This window comes from Populus alba, chromosome 17, assembly GCF_005239225.2.
Source record: "Populus alba chromosome 17, ASM523922v2, whole genome shotgun sequence".
Lineage (NCBI taxonomy): Eukaryota > Viridiplantae > Streptophyta > Magnoliopsida > Malpighiales > Salicaceae > Populus > Populus alba.
Window position 1 is genome coordinate 10,308,793 of NC_133300.1, and position 26,838 is coordinate 10,335,630.

The 26,838-nt window shown below is 31.9% G+C and overlaps 3 protein-coding genes across 3 annotated transcripts; 1 reads left to right on the forward strand and 2 right to left on the reverse strand.

The window, feature by feature from the left end:
- Window positions 1-480: 480 nt before the first annotated feature.
- On the forward strand, window positions 481-4,287 carry LOC118058252 (MYB-like transcription factor EOBII). Its single transcript, XM_035070963.1, has 3 exons — window positions 481-616; window positions 1,028-1,157; window positions 3,978-4,287. The coding sequence occupies exons 1-3, from the start codon at window positions 481-483 to the stop codon at window positions 4,285-4,287; spliced, it is 576 nt and encodes a 191-aa protein (XP_034926854.1).
- Window positions 4,288-9,738: 5,451 nt separating this feature from the next.
- LOC118058246 (uncharacterized) lies at window positions 9,739-12,778 on the reverse strand. The gene is made up of 2 exons (XM_073405591.1): window positions 10,476-12,778; window positions 9,739-10,296 (listed from the first exon to the last, which is right to left on the reverse strand). Exon 1 carries the CDS (start codon window positions 12,510-12,512, stop codon window positions 10,635-10,637), a length of 1,878 nt encoding a protein of 625 aa, XP_073261692.1. The 5' UTR covers window positions 12,513-12,778; the 3' UTR covers window positions 9,739-10,296; window positions 10,476-10,634.
- A 7,507-nt stretch (window positions 12,779-20,285) lies between these two features.
- Window positions 20,286-21,751, reverse strand: LOC118058250 (universal stress protein A-like protein). Its single transcript, XM_035070959.2, has 4 exons — window positions 21,432-21,751; window positions 20,955-21,076; window positions 20,708-20,826; window positions 20,286-20,536 (listed from the first exon to the last, which is right to left on the reverse strand). The coding sequence occupies exons 1-4, from the start codon at window positions 21,610-21,612 to the stop codon at window positions 20,428-20,430; spliced, it is 531 nt and encodes a 176-aa protein (XP_034926850.1). The 5' UTR covers window positions 21,613-21,751; the 3' UTR covers window positions 20,286-20,427.
- Window positions 21,752-26,838: the final 5,087 nt, after the last annotated feature.

Genomic DNA, 26,838 nt, shown 5'->3' on the forward strand with positions numbered 1-26,838 from the left:
GTGGAATCACCGACGAAAAAAAAGCCAACGAATGTATTCTGTCGGTAATATAGTCAATAAATAATTTATTAATAAACTTCTAATCACACACCAATAAAATATTTTTGTTGATAAAACTGCAAAATCTTGTACTGATTTTCCTTGATTTAATTTTAACCGAGCATGTCTTGTGCTTTGGAGCTGACGGCGTCTCGCGGTCGTTCTAACATAAGAAAAAAAATATATAAAAAAAGAAGCAAATAAGATGCGGCCATGCATGCATGCAGATATCGTTTATATGCACGCATGCATTTGTTATTAAGAACATAGTTAGGTCGAAGGCTCCCTTCTGTAACACAGATTAATGTCGATTACTAGATAATGTAAATATTAACTTAGATCGACTGGCTCTATAAAGCCCGCCCATAGCAGCCTTCCTTATCTCACCATTTCAGCTTTCTCTCTCTCTCTCTCTCCCTCCCTCCCTCCAAGAAATACGAAATGGATAAAACACCATCCAACTCTCAGGATGTTGAAGTAAGAAAAGGGCCATGGACCTTGGAAGAAGACTTGATCTTAACCAGCCACATCGCGAACCACGGTGAAGGTGTATGGAACTCGCTTGCTAAAGCTGCAGGTAATCTGTGGCACCAGTGATCTCTTCTTTTCCTCTCTGTTTTTCCTTTCTATTTTTTGGGTTAAAATGAGATCATAATTTTATAAAGAGTGAAAAAATAAATTATATAAGATGGCTAAAAAGAAAATGGCTTTCTAAAAGACACAAAGATTCAATTCTAAAAATTCTGTTTAAAAGAAAAAAAAGAAAAAGAAAACCAATAATAGAATGTTTGTAACGTAGTGTAGAGAAGTTAGCCCCAACAGAAAAAAAAAATCTCCACGGTACTGTTTCTAATACATCTTATTAATTTTTCTTTTACTAATAATTAATCATTCAAGGGTTTTTTTTTTTTATTTTCCTGACGGTCTCTTAAGACAAACCCTAGTAACAAAGACTATGTTAACGTTTTGTTTCATGACCTAATTGTAGGTCTGAAACGTACAGGAAAGAGTTGCCGGCTCCGTTGGCTCAACTACTTGCGGCCCGACCTTCGACGAGGGAATATTACACCTGAAGAACAGCTCTTGATCATGGAACTGCATGCTAAGTGGGGAAACAGGTTAGCTTCATGTTATGATTATATATTGCATATGTATAGTATTATTAATCATATATAAGCGGAAACTAGAACATAAAATATAATATATACTTTCCTTTCCCACCTTGCTCGAGCAATAAAACAATGTTTGAAAGTATTGCATTTATCTTTGTCGACATTGGAAGACGAAGAAGAGATTCAGTCCCTGATCTCTCAGCTGTCCTTATAATTAAGGAAAGCACAGTTCTTAAAGTCCCTATTCGTACAGATTGCAGCAGTCTTAGCGAGAATGATGAGAAAGATTCAGATAGTAATGTAGCAGGGTCTGCGTTATTCATTTGATTTGAAGCAAAATTTTCAGCTTTTGAACCTTTCATGGCTGAAAAAAACCCACCAATTCATTATACTCTTACTATTTGAATCTATAAAGTTTTATTGCTTTTTAAATATTTTCTGCACATCAGTTTAATTTTAATGAACCTACCCTCCATTAACTAGCACACATGACAAAAATCAAATTAATCAGCAACCTAATGTCAAGAAGACACAGGTGTTTGAAGAAGCGTCCCATTTATATATCAAATCCCAAAACCAATAACCATAATAGATTTTTAAAGGGGAAACAGCTAATTTCTCCTACGATCCTCCACCAAAACTATGAGGAGATTGCGGCTAATTGTGTGCTACCTGCTTGTGGCTGCATGGACGAAGGATGACGGATCCCTACTCCACACGGTATAAATTTTGCTTTTGATATTCTTATTTTGGCTCAAAAACGCTGCTTTCGTTGCGCCATTTTATAGAGTACAACTGGAAAAAAAAAAACCCTTTTTCTCCCACATAAACACAATACACAAAGAAAGGTCTTTTCCACAAAACGGTCTGAAAAGGGTTCTAAAAATCTATCAGAACCCAACATTACAGCTAGATGTTGATAATGGCAATGGACCCATGTGAACATCTTGAATGAAATTCATACAAAGTTGGCAACAGAAGTTTACATTTATCCTATTTTAAGGTTTTTTATGTCCATGTTGTCACATGGAAAGCCTACGTACCTTTACAGAGAAAGAGAAGTTATTTTGAATCGATTGATGTAGATATCTCCCATGTTTTTATGATAAAGTGTATTTAATTCTTCTTATCGTTTTGTTTTTATCATAGTTGTAGTTGTGTATACAATTGCAGTAGATACATATGCTACTAGCTCAAAACTCTTTTTAATTATCCTTAAGCATCAACACATACGTGTATAGTTTTGTTTTTCCCCTCGTTAAAAATTATTTAAAACGACTAAAATTCGTCACCTTCCTTTTGAAGACCAAGTTCATCTTTTCATTAACAAAGTTCAGATTTTTTATTTATTTATTTTTAATTTCAAAACTAAATAACATGTAGCATTATTTGATTTATCTAAAAGAGTTGGGATTTGTTTGTTCATATAAAGAGTAAAGAAAATGGTTTTTTTTTTAATTCTTCTTCTTTTTTTTGGCAATTTCCCTCATTTTTACTTTAACTTTTTTCATTCTTTTTTTTAATACTTATTTGATTTTAAATTTATCTTCATTAATTATTTTAATTTGCTTTTAATAAAATTATTATAATTTCAAACAAATGTCTCAACTTTTAACTTATGTTTAGTTTTATAACTGTCTATTTTTGTTATTATATAATTAAGTAAATAAATAATTTAAGAAAAAATAAAGTTTTTAAATACAATGGAGTCCATCAATTTGATAAAATATTAGGTGAATTAAACCGCAAAGTCTCAATCAATTTAATATTTTAATATCTCAATATTAAATAAAAAAATTCATATTGAATTTTTATTTAAAAAATCAAACCACACATTTTACTTTTTGTTTGAGTTGTTTTTATAATTTTCACACAATTTAATTTTAAATTCAGATTAGATAAAAAGTTAAATCAAAAAATTTTAAAATCGATCTATAAGTCAAATTTAATAATAATTCTAAATAATTTTCTTTCATTTTTTTTTTATTAAAGTGGCATCTCTATATTATCAAATTACAGATAAATTATGTTTTTGTGCCTTTGAATTACAATTGCCTTTAGCATTGAAGTTGATGATTACTAAAGCCACTTTTTGAACGTGTGGTAGATGATTTCCTCCCACAATAACTCCGGACCTCGAAAATTAGCCACGCTGTAAATCTAAAACATTCACAAAACATGGGGCTGGTAATTATTTACATACAAAATTGTTATAATACTTTTAATTTTAAAATTATAGTCGACTGGAGTGAATTATCATGGTTTAATTAATTGCGAGATGTTGTGTCTTGTCCCTTAATTAAAAAAATGTGTTGTCCACTCAAATAATCTTAATTAAATTGTCATATGCTCGATATATTAGTGGTCTAGACTAATATATTTTTGTATATCGAGAAATTATATATTTTTTTTATATTGGATTATGTGAGATAGTGTGCCTTATATCTAAAAGGTTAGCTTTCAGAATTATTTTGTTCCAATTTCTTTAGCATAAATGTAAGTAAAAATATTTACAGGAATAAGCAAAAGTTTTTACGGAAAGTACTATTTATTTTGTAGTTGAAAGTAGCTCGAGATGAAGATAATTTTTACATACATTTATGCTAAAGAAAACATGACAAAGTTATGGCATCTTATTGGAATTATTTTTACTTGTGACATTTTCGAATCTTTCTTATGACACTTGTGGTGATTTTTATAGCTTTGTTTTCAAATTATTTTCCTCAAACATTATAAATCATATGCGATAATTAGAGGACTGACCAGAAGGAGATTAATTAAGCGTTTTTTCCCATCTTTTTTTCTGAAAATTCATGGCGCATCCAGGTGGTCGAAGATTGCAAAGCATCTTCCAGGGAGGACCGACAACGAAATAAAGAACTACTGGAGAACTAGAATCCAGAAGCACATTAAGCAAGCTGAAACATTTGCCGCACAGGTCAGTTCTGAGACGAATGAACATGGGAGCAGTAGCAGCCAAGTTTCCAGCACAACCGAATTAATGGTGTCCAATTGTCTTCCACCCTACCAAGGAGACGTGGATGCCTTTTCAGGGGCGAACATACCTCAAGAACTGAACGAAAATTATTGGAGCATGGAGGATCTGTGGTCCATGCAGTTACTTAATGGCGATTAATTAAGTTTATGGGAACATTTATGCTATGTCCCAAATGATCCTATTTCGGATCAGTATTATTAGGGTTTGTCCATAGTTGCCACTCGATCGGTTGTATTTTATATATATATATATATATATATATATATATATATATAGATATGCTAAAACTTATTACGCATCAACGGCTTGTAATACACACACAAATGTATGAATGTATACAGTATCTAATATATATATATATATATATGAATGAATGGCCTTAGAAGCTTTTTCTTAATCGATGGAGATAAAAAGCAATTGATTTGGGCAGCAAAGCCAGTCTCCTAGATGGTAGAGCCAGCAGCCTAATATTCTTAGCAAAAATAATTAATCCTTGGATTTTCATGATGATCGAAACCCATTTTCTATTAGCAAGAATTCTTGAAATTTTAGTTTTGAAAAATATTCTTAAAAATTGCTGTCTTTGAAGATTATTTTGAGGAGTTTTTGAAATCACCACCTCTTTATTTGGGAAAATAGTTTGAAGAGGGGCATGCCATCTCTTTGGATTTTGTAGCAACTAAAGCTGCTTTGTCAAACTCAAGATTGCATGGCTTGATATATCAAGACTTATTTCTCCCGCTATGAGGATTTCTCTTTTTATTTTAGTAGATGATGGCATTAATTGTTGAGGCAATAATTGTTCTTACCATGTGATAACCTTTAGACAAGCTTTGTCAACAAGTGTTTGGGTTTTTTTTTTGGTGATCAGTTTGAGCTACAAGCTGAGGAATTTATTGGATTGGAAACTTAAAAAAACCTATCATGCAAAGGTTTGTATATATGGTTTGGATAAAAATCTGTCACATAGTTAAGGTTTTTTATATGTAATTGTTTTTATCTGTAATTTAATATTGGAACTACAACAAATTGGATTGATCTTTTTTCTATAGAAATAATTGTTACTTGATGAATATATATAATAATTAAAGAATGATCAAACTCTGTTTTGGAATAAACTTAATTCGAATCTAGATACAACAAGATCATTTTTTTCTTAGAGATATCTAGTAATATTGCTAGAAGTTTGAAAAGTTGATCTATATTAGAAAAGAAAACTATAATATCATCAATATAAATTATGAGAATTTGGGAAAATTTTGAATAAATATTATTCTTAATCCTTTAGAATTCTAAGGGAGTATTTTTTAGACCAAATTAAAAGCATTATATTCTATTCCTATTGACCAAATGGAACTATAGATATAGTTTTGTATCGGTGTTCTTTAATAAAATTTTTCAAAATTGATATTTTATATAAAATCCAAAAAAGATCTTAGCTTTAGCAAAGTGCAGAAGAAAATCCTTTTTGTTTCAAATAGGTAACCGAAACATTTTAAAACCTTATTAAGAGGTTTATAGTTAATAACTAGTCTTGAAATTAGTTGCTCCTTTTCAACATTTTTAATAGTATAAAATGTTGCACAAATCTAAGTAGACCTAGCTACTTGATCTAATTATTAATCTGTGTAAGAGATCTTGAATTTCTTTTCTATAAAGGGTTTTTGTTCAAAGTTCATCAGTCTGGCTTCGGTTGGGATAAGTTTCTTTATTAAATTATTTTTTCATATGTTAGATATACTATATGTTGCTTTCTATGCCATAAAACTATTGGTATCTTAGAACAAGTCAATGATTTGATTTTCTTTTGATTTTTTCAATCTTGTTTTTGGTAAGAGGTTGAGGTTGGTTTTGTTCTATTTTTCTAAAACAATTTCTTCTTTAAAATGCTATAAATAAGTAGTTTTGGTTATAACCAAATGATTGTTTTCTGCAATTTTTAAACATAAATATCATGATCTTTGAGTAAATTAAGGTTCCACGACTCTTGATAAAATAGAATTTAATGTTATTTTGTAAAGCTTTAGTAGAGATATCATCATCATCATGAAATTGTTTGATGAATGAAAGGATCTTCTAACAACCTTTTATCTAATATATAAAATTATATTAATATGAAGCTTTGAGCAAATATATAGTACTCTCATTAGCATTAAAGCTAGCTAACGTAGAGAAATATACGTTTATCTCTTCTAACTCACAAGAAGTCAAAGAAAACGTACCTTTTCACCTAAATATACCTTTTGCAGTGATATGGTAACCTTAAAACTAGGATTTAGACAAGTTAACTTTATTTTTTTTTCTTACGAGTATCAGATATATATATTCAACACTCAATTTAGAGAGAGGGATTGTCCTCCATCTTGGCAATTACGCAATAACATGGGATAAGTGAATGAAGAACAGACGGCCTCTATTGCAGGTAGATAGCGACTGTGAAAGAAAGAAAGAAGGAAAGAAAGGAAGGAAGGATTGCATAAAATAAAACAAAGTCATTAATTCAACGAATGCATGCGTTAAGATTATCCACAATTAATGAAGGAATTAATATCCACTTTCTATCTATGTCTTAGTTAACTCTCTGCCTAAAACTCTCAATCGATATGTAACCTAGCTAGCTATAACTCCACTTTGGTCGTAATCTGGCGGCTCTGTCGATGAAACAGATGAAAGCATTTTTCAGTAGAAAGTTGACACGCATCAATCTACATAAAAACTATTCTTAGCCAATCTCAGCTTGGCTGTCGATGAATTCTTTCCCGTTTTGATGATTGCCCATGCAAAATTGACTGACGACACTGGCCTAACTCTTGCCGCGGAAGCTAGGATGTCTTCACATGCTCTCTCTAAATTCCTTACATGTGACCTTTCTGCGTTTTGTTTCCATATTATCATCGTTATTAATTTGATATTAATTCTTAATACAAACAATTAAGTTAATGACCACCATCTCCCCCCACTGTATGAGCTCTTATTCCATGGTAAACGGCCATGCAAAATCTATGAACTTAGATTGCCTGTGTATTATCAAGCTTAATGGATCTGTTTTCTTTTTTGGTTCATTTTATTCTTTGATTATGTCTTTTGTTGTTCCCATTTGCATAATTAATGAAACTTGAACTCTCTGTACATTAATATATAGCTTTAGTAACCCTAAACTCCACGACTAGCTAGGCAATTCCGGCATGTGCTCTCACCAGAAAAGACTCTTGGATTATTTTTTTAAAGAGGAAAAAACAAAAGTTAGGTCTTGCGATGATGACAATCGGACCAGCTTCTCAAGAGTTTGCATCCGAAGAGCACCAGCCGTTAACCTTAGCAACAAATTCTTTTCCAAAATTAAGAGTTTTGGGTAGAACACCAAGCCACATTTCCTCTGTTTTTGCAGTGCCTTGTATAGATGGGAAAGATGGAAAAGGACGTCAAATAATTGATGCCTTACATCACACGAGGAACACCTAACTTTTTTGAAGCACACTGTTTTTTTTCCTCGCATGTTAAATGTGAGTAAACCCTTCACGTGGAAGATGAGGAAAACTCACATGATGGGTCGGTTATGAATACTGCACGCCAAATGATTATTTCCTGTAGCTTTTGCTTCTGTTTACTAAGAACAAATCACTATAAATTGCATTGTAGAAAATTGTGTAATCCCTATTGTTCACCATTAAACAAAACACAATTGATTATATAATTTTGTCTCTAATTTTAGGTTTTTTTATTTATTCTTCAAATTTTATTTTTTTCATGTTGTAGTGCTTGATTATTGAAAGGGAAGAAAACAAAGTCACTACAAAAATAGAAGAGAGAGAAAAGCTTTGGGAGACCACCAAAAAACCTAAATTTAGTGTCAATGAATTCATCTTGCGGAGAGAAGCTCAATAAAGATGGTTTGACTTTTTGACTATGCTAATAAAAAGTGATGAGAGCCCATAAAGTTTTATTTTATTCATTTTGATTATTTTTTAATTTTTATTTCTTATGACATGTTATATCGTGTTGCAAATGAAGTTATTGAGGCCCGTAAGATATTTTTGGTGAGTTTACATATAAATACAAGTTGAAATATAGGTTTTTAGAATTTAAAAACTCGAATCTTAATTTTTTTGGTCACTTCCAAGGTGATAAAAAATATGGTCTAGTAGATGATATGTTACTTGTGCATGCAGATAATATGTTGTTTGCTTATTAAAAAATAAAAGCACACAGGCCTGGTCTTCTTAACCCAGGTGTCCTGGAGCTTTTTCCCTTTAACCTAGATACATAGGCTTGATCTTTCTCTTAAAGGCCAAGCATGTTAGCTTTTCATTGAAGCCTAGGAAAGCTTGGGCTTTAGACTATTGACCCATCATATATTTTTTATTTTTTAATTAGAGGTTTTGTTTTTTTAAATAAAATTGTTTTAGATAAAATCATTAAAATAATATTTCAGAAAATTATAAAGTAAGTCATAATTTTTAATAATAGTATCAAGCAAGACATGATTTTTTCTTTTTTATTCATAATGCAAGAACAAAGATTTTGACCGAACCTTTATGGTATGATAAAGAGTGAAGTGTCTATTTAGATTCATGAAATCCTTGCTAATTCTAAAGATAGGCAGGCGATATGCCTAGATATGACTTTATGATACAAAGGGATAATGACTTGAATGAATAATCTGAGCAAGCAATGCTATGTTGAAAGTTGTGTTAGCAATACAAGACATGTTGATGACTCAGAGCGTGTTTGATAGTGTAACAGCGGTTATTTTTCAAATAATTTTTCGTACAGAAATGCATATCAATGATGTTTTTTTATTTTTTAAAAAATTATTTTTGACATCAGCACATCAAAACGATCCAAAAAATACAAATCGTATTAAATTTTTTTTTAAAAAAATTCAAATTTAATGGGAACGCGGTTTGCACGGCGTTCCCAAACGCTTACTCAAATTACCATCCTCCCAAGATATATGCACTAGTAAAACAAATCTCTTGACAAGTTAATATATAAATTAGCACTGGTATAGGTGGAGGAAGGAAAACCTGTGAGGCTATGTGTGACAAATCTGAACTTATGAAATGCAATTGTTTAGCATGAGGGTGGTGTTTTTTTTTAAAAAACAAAATACAATGTAATTCCCTTAGACTTTATTTTCTTCTTTTTGCTAGTTTCTTTATCTCACAAGGTTGAGGGTTTGATTTGTATTTTTGTTGTTATTTAGCTTTTCCCTTCATAACTATTTTGGCCATTCCTTTGCTTCAAACATGAGTTTCCCCCCTCCTTCGTCAAGAATCTTTAATGATTTGAAACCGAAGACTTTCCTTCGCAATAGATTCATGTCCTTCATAAACTTTTAAACATGCAGAATTTGATAGCAGCAGACATGTGAAGAATTCTGGGATTTTTGTCTCTTTATTTGGTTTCGAAACTTCAAAGAATTCTGGAAGGGAATGCACTTATAATTTAGTTAGAAGGCGCGCAGTATATGACTGCTAACAAGAGTGATCACAGAGCACCAAAGTTCCAATACTTCTTTCTTAGCCATCGTTGAGGAAACTAGAATTAGATATAATAAAATTTAACAATAATAAAACCAGCTTGTCATTTAGGTTTTATTAGTTTCAAAACTTGAATTTTAATTTTTCAATCATAGAAGATAAGAGATGATTAAAATTTATACTGCGTGGCTCTTTGTAATCTACCATGTTAGAGAAGCCAAATGCGAATCAAAGAGGGCTTCTTTTACAGTGTGAATATATCTAGAATGGCATCTTTGCTAACTAGAATTGTTCAAGAATATAGGCCCCAAAGTTTAGCTAAGAAAGCCCAATAACTTGGCCCAAGCTCCAAATACTCTCTCAGGCCCTGATACGATGACTGCTTTGCGGGAGAGGCCCCAAAGTTTAGCTAAGAAAGCCCAATAACTTGGCCCAAGATCCAAATACTCTCTCAGGCCCTGATACGATGACTGCTTTGTGGAAGAGCCTTAATAGTTGCCGGCCTGACTTGACATGATGAGTGAATCAGCTAATTTGAAGTATGGACCGAATAATTCAGTGAAAAAAAAACCTACTTCACTTGCTAATGATGGTGTTGAATGCTTTGCTTGCTGTTCACTTGCTTCAATTTCAATGTAATTGAGCATATGAATTAGCTTGATTTCTGTGACAATCTTTCTACTTGTTAGTTTCCATCATGCATGCATCAAAATGCAGACTGAACAAGATGGTTGTGAAAAGAAAAGGTTTCATGAGATGGTACAGTATTTTATGACACTTGATTCTTTTTAAGAATTCAACACTTTTTACTGTAGGGTTTACATGTTCTATAGAAGATAGTACCTTACAATCCACTTTTTCCATCGTCTATCCAAAACTCCACAACCAGCACTGTGATATGATTGAAGGCCAAACGAAACTGCAATGTCAGTCTTAAATTCCCAGTGATCATCTACCCAGCGAACACTTGCAACCTTCCCCTCCAAATATTGATCGTTTATGTCATTCAAGGATAAGTTTTTCTTTGACCAGTCCCACATTTTTCCTTAAGCCATCAATCATGTACTTGCAAGTTTGGCTATTTGGTGCAAATCCAACTTTCAGCATCCGTTCTTGCAGCTCCATGAACTTGGCCACATCACCATCTTCACAAACAATTCTGACAAGTGTACTATAACTCTCACTATCAAAAATTTGAAATTCCTTGGCAAACAATACCAATAACGATTCTGCTTTGCCAGCATCCTTTTCTCTGCAGTACCCATGTATCATGGCCCTGCATATTTCTGGATCAGGTTGCAAACCAAAATGAAGCATTTCTTCCATCAACTTTTCAGCCTCTATACTTCTGCCCATTCTACACAAGCAGCGGATGAGGGCTTTATAGGTAAGAAGATTTGGGTTTATGTTCCCAACAACAATCTCAGCTTTTAGAGACAATGCATCTGCTACACAATCACTTTTGCAGAGAGACTCGATGAGTTTATTATAGATTTCCACATGAGGTATATAACCACGCTGAGACATTCTTTCCAGAAGAGTCTTTGCTGCAAACGGTCTATCCTCTTCACATAAAGAAGCTACTAGATAATCATAAATATCTGGAGAGATTGAAACACCAAATTTCTCAAGCTCCACAACCAAATTCAAAGCGGAAATTAACCAACCCTCTTTCCTGTATCCTTGAATAAGAACCCGACAAGTAAAACTATCGGGGGAAATCCCATTTCCTATCATCTCATACAACAATGACTTAGACTCTAGCATCTTTCCTTCCTTGCAATAACCACAAATAAGAGTATTATATGAAACAACATCTGGTTTCAACCCTCTGTGAACCATTCTATGAAGGAGTTGGTGAGCCTCCCTCACCCTTCCTTCTTTACAAAGGCCATTCATTAATGCAGTATATGAAACCAAATCTGGCAAGACACACCTTCTATACATTATCCTGTACAGATAAAACGCATCACTCAATCTTCCTCTTCCACAGTAGCTATTAATCAGCGTATTATATGTCACTATATCTGGCTCAAAGCCGTCTTCCTCCATCTTCTCCAAGAAATCATTCATCCTATCGATATCTCCATCCTTGCAAAATAGATGGGTCAGAATATTAAATGTATATGAATTCGGGATAACACCAACTCTTCCCATCTCTCCATAAACATGCCAGCAAAGATGGATATGATTCGACTTTAACAACCCATTCAGAAGATAATTGCAAGCAATCACACTAGGAGCATAACCAACCTCTAAAATCTGCATAAAAGTCCTAAAACCTTCTTTAATCATACCCGCTTTCACATAAGCCTTAAGTAACAAATCAAAAATAATAGGGTCCCAATTACAGTCTTGACAACACAAAAACAAACATTGAAACACATCTTCATCAGTTTCTTTAACCAACGGAATCAATTCAGTTAAGAATTTCATAGCTTGTTCGAATTCTTTAGACCAAGCTAAAACATGAAGAATATGACAATAGTTAAGAGTAGAGGGTTTGAGACCCAGATCATTTTTAACCCAGTTAAAGAAAGTGAGAGCTGAAACAGAATCGGACTGGCATCTCAATAAAACCCTAGAGATTTCATTGGCACCCAGATGATGAATAAGCCCCTTTACGTCATCATTTTGTAGAAGGGTTAAATGGGTGTTGTCTCGTTTGAGAGAGGAGTAAATGAGATTGACAAAATTGTTGGGGTTTTGATTTTCAGGGAGGAAATTGTAAAGCGGGTTTGAGAGAGAGATGGAGTTGGAGTTTTGTATTGTTTGAAGAGAAGAAGAAGAAGGTACTAAATTCTTAGTAAGTGTGGGGTTTTGTGCATTAGATGCAAAGGTTTTTGAGTTTTTAAGGATTCTGATTGAAACTCTAGTCATTACTTGCTAACTAACAGATCAAAACATAGGAAAAGGGGTGAAAAATAGAGGGAGATAGAGAGATACCAACCAGGTTTTGGTTGAGTTGGAGACTACAATCTATCAGATAGGGACGACATGGAATTCCCTGTTCTTCGTTAATTTGGTGCTACTTCTTTTTGTTGATTGACTTGCATTATTTTGTCATTGCAAAGGACTTCCATCTCTCTCGCATTTCTTTGCCTTCTAAGCTAGTAATTCAACCCGGCCTCCGTCATCATGTTAATCCGGTATTAGCCTCATCCATCAGAACAGTATAGTTTTAATTTTTTAAAATAAATTTAATTTTACTTTTAACTGGGTTATATGTTAATTTATTAGATTTACTTGTTATTTCAGGTAGATTTTATTTTACACCCCATCTATCTATACCAGTCATAAGTTGATCCATCAGGCCCAACTAAATTTAATAATCATGATAATAATTAAATATATAAAATATTTATATTTTATAATTTATAATTTATTTATTTAAGAACTAAGCTCTTTTATTTTTTTAATCTACGTGTTATCCAGTTTCTTATAACAAATTAATGCAGATTTTAGAAAATTATTCTAAAAAAATAGATTAGCATTTTATCATTGTAGATAATTTCAGCTATTTTGTTGTAGCATGATCAAATATAGGTGTTTGGGCATTCTAGTCTTATATACTTGATAAATTCTGGCATTCAAACTTCTTTGGTACCATAATATTTGATACTAAACATACTTTTGCTGCCTGTATATGGTCAATCAGATTATTTGCTTCAACTACTCTTAATCTTTTTTCTAGAGCAACCTATTTATCATAATTCATAGGACGAGTAAATCTATCATTAAAGGGTGTTTTAACTGTCAAATCCCAGTAAATGGAGTTTGAACAAGGGTACTAGGGATAAAATGCTATTTAGTTGTTGAATTTCTCCCATGTTCTAAGGAGTATAGGAAGGAGACATAAGTTGTTGGTCATTCGAGCAACTTCATTCTTCACAAATTCTAATTCACTTTGATAATGTGATTTCAAGTGAGCCATTTTTTTGTTCTTTATCCTTTCTCTCAGTCGGGTGTAATAGACTTTAGGTAAGGAATCTATGTTTCAACATGTAATGCATATAACAATTTATAAGCAAGAACATGATTACATGCATGATTGTGATCCATATGTCAACGTATATTAGATATGTATTTAGCATTTCCAGGAAAGATTGATGGGATCGATAAGTGTTATTTCTTATTAGGAGTAATTCTACTTAAGTTGTTGCTTTGAATCATGTTTATCAATAGACATATTATGCATAAAAGATAGGTTACAACTCTTTTTCATTAATAAGACTAACAAGCCCATTACAAGAAAAAAGAAAAGCACATCAATCTTTTTCTTCAATCACTTTTCTAGCCAAAGGTAGGAAGGCAAAGCTATGATTCTCAATCATTGCTAGAAAAGCATTGGTCTCATCTAAACTCTGATGGCAGCAAAGGATGTCCTCTCCAACCTTTTGGGCATTGGTTCTAAGAATCTTGTCATATCTAGCAACTTCATCCATTTGATTATCCATCTTAGTCATCCTCTCTATGAACAACATATTGCTTCGATTCAAGGCATTGTTATTGATGTTAATCTAGCCGTTATGATTTTCTAATGCTAATAACTTCTCTTTCAAATGCTTCACCTTTTTCTCGTTCTTTGTCAAGCTTCATTCTCAGCACCTTGATTTCATTTTTTTTAATCATTAGATCTACTTCAACAGCCTTGATTGCTTTACTGTTTCCTTTAACCCTTACTGCTTATTGTGCTTCAGCTGGTCTGCTTTTCATCATCACATATTTTTTTGTTAAGCTCCTTATATCTTTAAGCCTTGTCTACCAATTCTACTTAAACTCATACAAATTTATCTTGATAATATTTCATGCTTCCTTGTTAGTTATTGAAGTTATACTTCAATGCTTCAAGTTCAAAATTGTTTTGCATCCAGTTTAGACCTAGTTCTCCTCTGTCTTTCTCAGATTCTCCCCTAATGGCCTTATCTTTACCCAATTACAGCTCTAACAATGTTATTCTTGCATCATTAGATTAAATTTATCTGTCTAGAATCCCTTTTTTTTTTTTTTCTCTTTCTAGCACTATTGCTTCTAAATGTACCTTGTCTCTTTTGCTCTTACTTAATTCTATTTAGAGCTTTTTTATTTACTCTTTCAGCTCCTCCTCATCATTGACCTTTTTTTTTTTTATGGGCTCTTTCATAACCTGCAAAGGTCCAGTTTTAGAATATGGTATCCTAAGAACAATAGTGAAAGTCAAATGCCTCCATCTTGTATACTCCTCACTTGTGCTAGGGTCCTTCAAACTTTTAAACTCTTTTTTTTTATCAGAACGAAATGATTCCAATCTAGTTTGATAATCTTTAGGACCTCACGTGAATATAGATATTTAAATAACCTAGAAAATTAGTCAAGTCCAATAGTTCTCGGGATATATTGAATGCCCCATAGTTTTCTTACCACAAGATACAAAGCATAACTTATAAACTTGTAATCTTGACCAAAGGTACCTAATGTCTTTACCTACAACTCATTAAGACATCTATCGCTATAACCCATAAGGCTTTCCATTTGAAATTTCTACTAGGTAGCTCTTGTAGCTTTTCTATCCAATCTTGATCGCTTAAGTTTCCTCATTCTTCTTTTTCCATTTACTTCAAGTTCCTTTGGTTAAAACACCAAAAATTATTGAAGATCAGTTTCTTCATTTCAATATGACTCACCATCCATATCTATAATAACTGTGTGTAACATCCCATTGCCCCTTTTCCAGTTTTCTATAATGGTTGAGGGTTATGATGGTTTCAACCAATATAGTAGCAACAAGGTTAATCTAGGTGTTTTCATAGTCCATAAATGCAGCAACAACTTCTAAACTTATTACACTTGTCAAGCTTGGAAACAACACTAGATCAAATATGTCTAGTGCAACCAGTCTATCTCTTTTTCCCAGGGATCCATGTTATGACCTTTTCCTCTCCAACTTAACTTCTAATAGTTTCCACTTCAACACAAATAGAATTCTTCTCTAAAAATTGAGTTAAATTAGGGATTTTAAGCGGTTTTGGCAATTTAAGAATTACTTTATCATCTCTCAATAAGAAATAAACCATGTACAAATGGTTGGGAAACTCCTTCAAAATTCCATATTCTCTCATAGTTGGACACAGATCTACATTCTCGAAAGAGAAACACTTGTAATCAAGATCCTAAAAGTGAACATGAGTTCTAATTGTCAGGTTCAGTACTTTCACCCTCATGATTTTTATCAATCACCCATCATTCCTAAAAAATGCAACCTCATCAACATTCTGAACATGGACCATCAATTTCTTGACCTCATTCATAGTGCAATTCAGGGTCTTGATCCATGGTAGTTTTCTTGCATCACATCTAATGCATTCTTGTTTTAACAATTGTAATAATTCAAAATTTTGCACAAATTATATAGTGGTAAATTTAGTAGTGGTGATTATCTTATCGTTCACAAGTCCTATAATTCAAGATGCTTTATGTGTTAGGCTCAAACTTGATGTAAAACAATTATTATGGAGCATACACCCTAAAGGTAAGTTTGAGTTCTTGTATGTAAGACAAATGATAGGTTTATTACTTGGTTTTAGTTCCAAACCCATACATGTCTGGGCTTTTTTTAAGACCAAACATGTTACAAACCCAACATTTATATTCAAACCAAAGAGCAAGGAAATGATAATTTAATTAAGATTAGGGAATTTTTTTTAGTAATCAATAAAAATTTCGGCAGAGTTTTCTCTATATTTTTAGGTATCAAGTTATCGACTCTTTTTCCAGAATCCCTAATTATCAAATTTCTTACTCATCCTATCATCCAAGAACTTCCTCCTCTCATTACATCACAACTTCTCAATATTCAAATTCACACATGTCTAAATAATTCAATATCCCACATTTACATGGATGCAATCCAAAGAATTATTCTACAAATTATAACTGAAATACATTATACAATTCAAAGATTTACAAATAAGGATCATTAACGAAATTGTAATCAAAATAAGTATATAATTAAAGAAGAAATTCATAATTAAGATTATACTACACAAAAGGGCTTTTGATAAACTGTTGATGCATTATATTACATAACAAAATGATAAATTCATTCATTACAAAATGATACCCAACAAAATATATGTAAACTAATCTACTATTCAATCCGATAAGGAGATGCACCTAAAAATTGATTTAATACAATAATTTGATTAGATAGATTAAAAAAAACGATATCCATAAAATTCTTTCTACTTTCTTTCTTTCTTCCTTTCTTTTCTTAAAAACAAAATAGTCAAAAGATCATTAAATTAACTTGCTCATCTAGTATTTTATATATATATCAACTAAATTTCAAATGGGCTAAAAAAGCAAGACCAAAATACTTCACTTTGTATTGAAAAGCTAGAATTTAGTGATTCTTGTAAATCTAATTCATTGAAATTCCATTATAATCTATGAGTTTGTTTTTTTTTCTTTTGTGTTTTACATCAACCAAAATTATAATTATTCCTATCGCTCAATTAACCCAGCATTACTTTCACTAATAAATGATTAATTTTTCCACCAGTCCATTTAACAAACACTATTGTCATCAATCCAAAAATTAGTTTAACGTTTCACCCATTCATCATGGTACAAATTCCATTAACTAGGAAATTAATTCTTCATCTCGCCCATTTTCTAGAGCACTAATTCCATTAAATCAAGAATTAATTCAACGATTTACCCATTCAATAGGATACTAATCCCATTAACCAGGGATTTAATTCCTCATCACGCCCATTCACCGAAGCATTAATCCCATTAATTCAAGAATTAATTCATTTCATTGCATATCTTATTTTCTCAAGTAAACAATATAATAATTACAAATTTATCAACCACAATTAATCCGATAAAAATACATATTGACCAATAATAAATTCGGGCACTGTGTAATTACCTGACGAGTGAGCTCGAGCTAAAGTTCCCTATTATGGTGTCGGCCTGACAACCTCTCATGAATTGACAAGTATATTACATCATTATTCTACTTTCCAATTATCATTTCATTTGCCAAAATAAAATTTAGAGAGAAACATGAAAATTCCCTTCTTTTTCTTGTTTTTTTTTTTAAAAAAAAATTTCCTTCCTATTCTTTCAATTTCCACATTGTAACACAATTCATTTCATCATCATCATCATCATATATATTCTTTAAATTTATTTTTTTTTACCAAAATTTAAATCAAAGGAAAACATAAAAAATTTCATGATCTATTCACTCTTTAACATTAATATCATCTATTTCTTGCACAATTTCATCATCTATCCAAATTCTTAAATTTTTATTTTCTTATTATTATTTTTTCAAAAATCCCTTTTTCAAGAACACCTTAAATTTTGCTTCAATTACCATAATTTCTTACTTTCTCTACTCACTTCAATAATCTTAACACAATTTTACAATCAATTGTAATTTTTTCCTAAAATTTATTATGAACTCTAATTCCTCATTTTACAAAATTCAATCAATTTAAAGCATAAATTCTTCAAGAATCTTATTTAAAAGTGTGAGGACACCTTACCAAGCAATAGCCAAAGTGTTAACACTTTTAAATTAAGAAATTTTCCTTGCTTGAATTTGTTTTTCCTCTCATGGCCGAATGCTTCCTTCTCTTTGAAAAAGCAAGTTTGTTCTTTTTTTTTTCACTCATATATATATATATATATATATATATATATATATATATATATAAACAAGTGTCAAGATTCAAGAAATGTTACCCGAAAATCATAAAAGTTATGTGAATAAAATTTTTATGGAAGTGAATTTCATGAAACTAAAAGTAACAATGAGTAATTTAGTGAAATTTAAAATAACCCAGGTAAGATTTGATATAAACAAGTGTCAAGATTCAAGAAATGTTACCCGAAAATCATAAAAGTTAATATTAAGGGACATGGAAGGTATTTTTAAAAAATTTAATTATATATATATAATTAAATTTTTTAAAAATACCTTCCATGTATATAATTAAATTTTTTAAAAATACCTTCCATGTCCCTTAATATTAACTTTTATGATTTTCGGGTAACATTTCTTGAATCTTGACACTTATTTATATCAAATCTTACCTGGGTTATTTTAAATTTCACTAAATTACTCATTGTTACTTTTAGTTTCATGAAATTCACTTCCATAAAAATTTTATTCACATAACTTTTATGATTTTCGGGTAACATTTCTTGAATCTTGACACTTGTTTATTTTAAATTTCACTAAATTACTCATTGTTACTTTTAGTTTCATGAAATTCACTTCCATAAAAATTTTATTCACATAACTTTTATGATTTTCGGGTAACATTTCTTGAATCTTGACACTTGTTTATTCACATTTCTATGTTTATTTATTTATTTATATTTATTTTTATATATATTTTAACACTCGAACAAAACATTTTAATTCAAATTCTCGAATATATCATCATTCTTATAATTTAATTTATCATTTTTTTTTATTTTTTGTAGTCTTGACTTTTATTAATATCAATAATATTACCCAGGGTTTTAAAAAAACACGTTTTTTTTTTTTGTTGAATATCCATTATTATTATTATTATTAATTTTGGAATAAAACCATCTTTAAATAAATTATTGGCCTTTTTTTCTTGTTCTTTTTCAATTTTGGAATAAAATTCTCTTTATGTCATTGTTTTTAACAATGTTAGTTTTTATGATAATATTAACAATTACTTTATAAATAATTATGTATTAATCTAATATGCAAGATTTTACCCATTAATATTGAGTGAGAATAAAATATTGATTTTTAATTTTAATTTTAAATATAATTTTCTCATATTTATTATGCATTAAAATAATTGATTCATGATTTTCTTTTTAGTTTTTTCAGCGACCTGCAGTTCCAGTCCTTCATGCAATAAGTTTTCAAGCCTCTCTTCCTTACCGGTAGGGCAATCTTCTCTCATGGCCTTCACCTCCCGCCCGGCCCGGAAATAGAACCCAGCCCTCTTCCGATCCATTCATTTCAGAAAGCAGGGGATCCAGAGCCCCTTCTATCGCATAACCTAAAAAAGCTATAAACAAAGTACCCAAGTGGTTGCCGAAATGAGACGCTTTGGTTACCGGCGAACGCTTCCAAAGGCAACCCCTTCGAGTTTCCGGCTGTTTCCTAGATTGAAGTAGCCTTTCGTCGCCCGAAAGAATATCAAAGGAGTTCCATTGGAACTGTTTATATTCTTCAAGAAAACTAGACTACATGAATAAAGGGATTGTTTGGCAGATATTATTCTCCATTTCATAAAAAGAAATGATTTTCAATGTTTTAATATCTTCATTAGATTACCAGTGCTCAGCAAGGGGGACTTTTCACTCGTCTTTCTACAAGTGAGACTCATCCATACCGTACCACATCGCTATTGATTATTTGATTTAGTTGATGAATGAGTTGATAAACCGAGTTCATCTAACAAAGACACTTTGCTTATTTAGAAGATACTTGAGCAGCAACGCTAATGCACATGCCAGGCATCTTGCTACATCAGGAATCGCCAGGCAGGAAACTAGGCTAGGCACGCTTTCAAACAATGCTTACCCATCCAAATCGGCCGGGGAAACCAAAAATGGAAGGCTAGGCTCAAGACATTGACCATGAAACTGCGAAAGGTACGACAGTTTCAACAAGGGCATGGAGTTCCATTATTAATCAGCATCGGCAAGACATTTACTCAAACAGGACAACATTCACATGTGCATGTTCATAGCGTTCATGATCTTTTAATACAGGGAAAAAAGACGATTCACAATCGAGACAAGTTCAGTCATCAACAGGATCCTGAGGAGTTTCATCAGCTCTACGCTTAATTGAGATCACTGGACATTCAGCATGCTTCTGGCAAAATTCACTCACTGTTCCCACAAAAACCCTGCAGGATAGATCAACACGAGAGATTTCAAGATAACTGGGATCCCATTCGAAAGGACAAACATGAAAGCACTTGCCAGTGCATTTAAGGAAACATTTGATATGTGGAATTTCTAGTAAAGTCATCATTGAAAAGTGTCAAGCATTCCATGAATGCAAGGACTGAGCAAACCTCTGAAAAGGGCCAAGACCGCGACTTCCAACAACCAGGAGATCTGGCTGGACTCGTTTTACTTCATGGCAAATTACTTCCTTGGGATCTCCTTTCTTGATCCATGCTTCACAGGCAACCTAGAAGCATTCAATGGAAAGACGGTGAAGCTAAAACTAAAGGATTAAATACAACCAGTCCAGTTCATTGATGTGAAAAGTGGAAATGAAGATAGAAGTGAGGTCATGCGTAGGAAATTGACTATTACCCCAATCTCATGGCATCTATTGACAAAGTACTCCAGCAGATGAAGTCCCCTGGTCCTATTCCTATGCTTCATGTTTTTAAAATCCTCAGGTGAGGCATACAAGCTATCCATGTCATCAAAACCTATTGAAAAGAAAGTGTTAGAAGAAGAAGAAGAAGAAGAAGAAAGAGTTGCAAATTTAGGAATAAGCATAAATGGAGGTTTCACAAGCTGTCCATAGCAGTTGTGTTGCTTCATTTCTTCACATTTCTAAAGAAAGCTAACATATCATCTTCGAAACGAAAAACGCTGAAATATGAACACAGTTGAATTTAAAGAACAAAATTAAATGATTACAAGTAAAAAAAACAAATAAGATCCGTCAGATTATTTGGATTTTTGTTTTTCTTTATCCAATTCCAAAGCACATCTCACTTCAAAACCCTAAAGAAATTCGATAAAGTTTATTTAATAAAAAGAGAGGGAGATGTAGAGAACCATCCTCGTCAGGGACTTGAACATGGAGGAAAAGAAGCTTAAAACCAGAGGTATTGGATCGAACGATCTTTTGAAGAGTCCAATCAAAAGCTCCTCTGCTACTAATCGATGCGTGTGGATACCCTTTTATTGTTGACTCGTTCACTCCCATCATTATCCGAGTTGCCTCAGCACCTTCCATCTTCTCTAGGTAACTCACTCACTCTCCTCTTCTCTCTCTCTCTCTCTCTCTCTCTCTCTCTCTCTCTCACTTCATATATGCACAGGGGAGGCGTTGTTCCGCAATTACTGGGGCCCTAGAGGAGTCGAGCAATCTCATGGGCGTAGTGTACATATACAGGAGTAGGATAGTTTTCAAGGGAGGAGCTGTTACTAACGTGCGCTTCAGGCAGTTACAGCAGTCACTTGTTCTCCTGTGGTAGCATTTAATAGCTTCTTCTTTTTTTTCTTTTCAAAAACTTTTTTAAAAAAGTTAAATTTAAATTATTTATTTATTTATTTCAAATTAATTATTTTAATATTTTTAGATTATTTTAATATGATAATATTAAAAATAATTTTTTAAAAATTAAAAAAAAAATATTATTTTGATACATTTCCAAGAAAAAACACTTTAAGAATTAATTATTACTATACTCTCAAAAACCTTTTAAATTCTCACAGTAATTTTTATGGAGTATCGAACTATTCATATTTATTTTAAACTAGATAGATATAATAAAAAAAGAGAAGTTGAAGATATTTTTTTATATATATTTATTGAATTTTAAATTTTATTTTTTCAATTATCATCTATATTAGTTTACCATAATTTTTTTTCAAATTACCGCCATCTAGTCTTCTTTCAATTATATCTCCACTAGTGTTAATAGAATCTCTTTGTTCCTTTAAACTTAGGTTATGTTTGTGTTTATCTAATATATAAAAATAGAGCAATCAACCTTGTATTAATTAGCTAATTAATCATTAATTTTTTAACCAATTATACTATTTGTTCATTGTTTTTCTTTCTTTGGATAAGGAGAAGCTAAAATTATAAATTAAATCCAACTGAAAACAAATAGCAACCTCATAAAATCAAATAGAACATGGGTGTTCTAAGATCTCGAACTTTAAAAAATATATATTTATTCCAAGTAGCATCACACAAGAACAAGAATAGATAAAAAAAAAAAAACCATGAATCAAAAAGGATAAATAAAGCAAGAAAATAAATAAGTAAATATAAAAGAAAGAAAACAAGAGTTGTAAATAAACAAAATGTTAGAAAAAAGATAGATTGATTAAATTACAAAAAAAAAAATTGTATATATAGGATTGATCATCTTTCCAAATAGTTGAATGATCTTATTTATATCAGTATAATGTTTAAGTTTTATCTAAACATCAAATTCTAATCCAATACAAATTATTTATATTAATAAAGAGTTTACATATTTAATCTTACCACAATCTAAACTTCTCCTTACTAATAATCACATGAATCATAACTAATTTGCAACTTTAACTAATCATTAAATAAAGATTTATAGATAATATTAGTTTAGAAAATATAAAACTTAGATGTTGGTCGACCATAAGTTCTAACTAGTTGATTTTAACAATCTTTACCCTTTTTTATTTTTGTATTGTCTTCATAATTGTTGTCTAAATCATGCAATTGGCCAAGTTTAACTTTTAAAAAGCAAGGAAAAGTGAATACTATATTTGTAGATATGTTTTCATCATGGTCATTTGTCTCTATATCATAAAGAATTTCCAATATGTTATCTTCTTTGTGGGTTGTCTATATGGCTTGAGCCTATACTTGATTGGTAATGGATGCCCGACCAAACTTATGTCTAAACCAAGCATTTTATTATAATCCCAAGAAAAAAAGTTTTATATGTAGTAGTAATACTAGATCTTTTTAAAAATCTTCTAGTAAAGTTTCACTTATAAATTTTGATTTAAGCCAATGATTAGTTCCCAAATTAACTTTAATTAATGGATCCTAAATTTGATCTTATCCATCATCCATCATTAGCTATGTTGAAAGAATAATTGTCATTTCAGGTATGATCAATTGATAATCTCGATGCATTTCCATCAAATAAATTTTTTCTCTTTCTTTTAAACCCAAGTTTTTAGTTGTAGCATTTCACATATTCAATTTGCATTTATGACCTTGTCAAACATGTGGCTTTGATATGTTTCAGTCATATTTACCATTCATTTTTCATCAAAGAACCTTTTTATTTAACATAAAGAAAAGTGTGGAGATTCTGTGGTTTTGAGAAGTGGTTTGGTCTTGGGTTTTATTGTTTTTTTTTTTTTTTTTTTACCTATATAAGTTCACATTTTATAGTTTTAGGAGAGAGGTATGTTTTTCTTAAAAGAGACATATACATGGCAATGGGTAGCTTATCTTCTCTTAAACATCTATGTTTTTCTCTTATTTGTTCCAATTCTTTACTCACATGACTTTATTTTTTTAGGTATGTATGGGGTGTGTTGTTATAAAGAGAGAGAGAGAGAGAGAGAGAGAGAGAGAGAGAGAGCTTGGTCTCACTTTAGAAAGATGGGACAATCTCATGGTTAGGTATATGACAAAAAAGGCAATACTTTTAAGTGTTTATAAGATGAAAACAAAAAAAAGGTGGTTCTAAGAAACCTGATTGTGTTCACTTTATGGTGTTTTGCTTTTATTTTCTTAGTTGCAGACTATATGTGACAAGAATAAGTTTTTAACTATGGGGTAAAGGTTGTTGAAGTGTTTGTTATTTCTCTTTGGTTTTTAATCATGTAAAACCATTGGTAGAGGAAAGAAAGGTATTTTATGAGTTTAACAATGACAAGCTTTTTGGCAACTAGAAATCACCTATGTAAGTTTTCTTTAAAGTTTTAGTTATGGTAAGCTATGCATGGTTCCATTTGGTAAAGCATGGAAGATTACATTATATATATGTGGGGAGAAAAGAGCATTTTAGTATTGGTTTCCATATAGGTGAAAATGCTAGTAAAGCATAACCATTTTTCTTGATAGCCTAGTTTTATGTAAATAGAGCATATTTAGTCCTTACTATTCAACACCCAAAACATAGAGAAGGATATCACTTTTACATGGTGATTTTCCAATGGAAGGCATATCAGTGTCAACTAGAGATTTCTTTTTTAATTTATTTTTAAAATTGTAATATGGTATAAGATCCTTTAAAGTTTTTGTTTCCTTAAATCATGCGATGAGATGGTGTCAGTAGAGTTTAGAGAGTTGTAGGGATTTCCTTTTGTTTCATTTCTATGTAAAAACAAAAAAAAAAAACAAAAAAAGCATGCATAGATGTTGGCCTTTTCTTATGTGTGTGTGTGTGTGTGTGTGTGTAATGTATATATGTGCGTGCTCGCACTTCCTAAGTTTTATTGATGGTAAATTTTAATTTGGTGCATGAGATTTAAGGTTTGTATATACATAAAGCTTTTAGTTGGTATATAGTTTAAGTTCTTCTTACCCTTGTCCAATGATAATTATATGCTTTTATTTTATTTTATTTTGTGATATTGAAGAATTATTCCATTAAGATTCTTTTGATCAATATCGCACAGGGCTAAGTCTCTTTCTCATATAGGCTCCGTTTGTTTGCAGGAAAATGAATTCCTTTTGGAAAGTGAATTCCGGGGAAAGTGAATTCCTGGAAAGTGAATTTCGGGAAAGTATTTTCTGATGTTTGGTAGTGTTATGGAAAATCAACTGGAAAATGAACTGGAAAACACTTTCCAGTGTTTGTTTGTGTTATGGAAAATGAACTGGAAAATAATTTATTTTTTTTCAAATTTATCTAATATATATAAAATATTTAATCACTTACAATAAAAAAAAATCTAATATATATAATATTTAATATAAAATATTAAATCATTTACAATAAAAAAATGAAAAACGAACACTGAGCAATCATTTACAATAAAATATTAAATCATTTACCATAACATTTCCCTATAATCCATTCCCCATTTCCCCTCTTGTGCAGATTAAGATGCGAAAAACTAATGTTATAATTAATAAAAGTAATTGTGCACTGAGCAAGAAAAACGAATGCAATAATTCATTCCCCATTTCCCTAACCGGTTTTATAATTCCCCATTAACATAACCCAAATGCACTGTTGCCATTCCCCTCCCCTCTCGGTGCATTGTAATTCCCCTCTCCTCTCATTCCCCTCCTCTCAATAATTCATTCCCCATTTCCTATTTCCCTAACTGGTTTTATAATTCCCCTCCCCTCTCGGTGCAGTTGTGATTTCCCTCTCCTCTTATTCCCATCCTCTCGGTTCAGTTGTGATTCCCCTCTCCTCTCATTCCCCCTCTCTCGGTCTCCCCATTCCCCTCTCTCTCTCGATCTTATAATTGGTTCCCCCAATTCCCCTGTTATCTTTTCCTATTGCCCCAGGCACCAATATTGCGCCGCTTCCTTTTATTCTGCATCGGCGCCCAAGCACTGGACCAAGGGCTTTCGAAATGAACCACTTGGCTCGGTTTCCTTCCCCCGCTTAATCGAAATCTCCTTCACTCACAACAGAAGGCCAAAGCAATCCCAACAAAGAAAGATGCAGAGTGTTGTCATACCCCTTCCCTTGAGGGCCTTGGGTGTACGGTGGTCGGATCCGGGGACAGGGAGAGGCTGCTTCACAGTAAAGTTCACAGAAATCCCCCCCCCGATTTGGCCTCTCGCTGTTCACAGAAATGGCGTCCCCTCTCTGTTCAAAAAAATGATTCCTCCCTGTTTTGCCTCTGTCACAGTAACCCCCCCCAACCGGTCTCTGTTTGGATTCCCCCCCTTGTTAAGGTTAGATGATGTTGCCGATTGTGATTGATGAAGAAAAAATGTGTTTTTTGTGGGTTGATTGATTAATTTTTGGTTAGTTTTAGCTGTAGCATTTGACGAGATTTGATGAAGAGGAAAACTGTTATGTGTTGAAAATTATATGGGAAAAATATCCCAGGCAACAAATTTATCCCAGGCAGCAGATTTATCCAAAAGAATATTAAGAAATTATGCCATAATATTTACAGATCTACTACGAAGAAGAAGAAGATAAAAAACATAAAGAAAAAACAGAGGAAAAAAAAATTACGTGATAATTGGTCCAGGAAAATAAGTTGTTCCAGAAAAATACTTTTGTTCCTCAGCTTCCAATTGATTTTGATGAAATAAAAGAGAAAGAGAGACGATAGTATTTGGGCAAATGAGCAGAGAAAAAAAAAGGATCACAGTGTTGCTTTTTTAACTTTGACCGGAATTCAAATTCCGTTGACTCTTTTTCTAAATGTTACCAAACATGGGAAAAGCAGGAAAGTGAATTCCAGGAATTCACTTTCCTGCAAACAAACATGCTCATAGTTTATATATATAAACTAAAAAAATATTCTT

Coding starts and splice junctions, on each gene's coding strand:
- LOC118058246 (XM_073405591.1), bottom strand. CDS start 12,512: ATGACTAGAGTTTCAATCAGAATCCTTAAAAACTCAAAAACCTTTGCA.
- LOC118058252 (XM_035070963.1), top strand. CDS start 481: ATGGATAAAACACCATCCAACTCTCAGGATGTTGAAGTAAGAAAAGGG. Junction 617..1,027: donor CTCGCTTGCTAAAGCTGCAG/GTAATCTGTGGC, acceptor ACCTAATTGTAG/GTCTGAAACGTACAGGAAAG. Junction 1,158..3,977: donor CATGCTAAGTGGGGAAACAG/GTTAGCTTCATG, acceptor TGGCGCATCCAG/GTGGTCGAAGATTGCAAAGC.
- LOC118058250 (XM_035070959.2), bottom strand. CDS start 21,612: ATGGAAGGTGCTGAGGCAACTCGGATAATGATGGGAGTGAACGAGTCA. Junction 21,077..21,431: donor TCAAGTCCCTGACGAGGATG/GTTCTCTACATC, acceptor TCTTTTCAATAG/GTTTTGATGACATGGATAGC. Junction 20,537..20,707: donor GGTCTTGGCCCTTTTCAGAG/GTTTGCTCAGTC, acceptor TCTATCCTGCAG/GGTTTTTGTGGGAACAGTGA.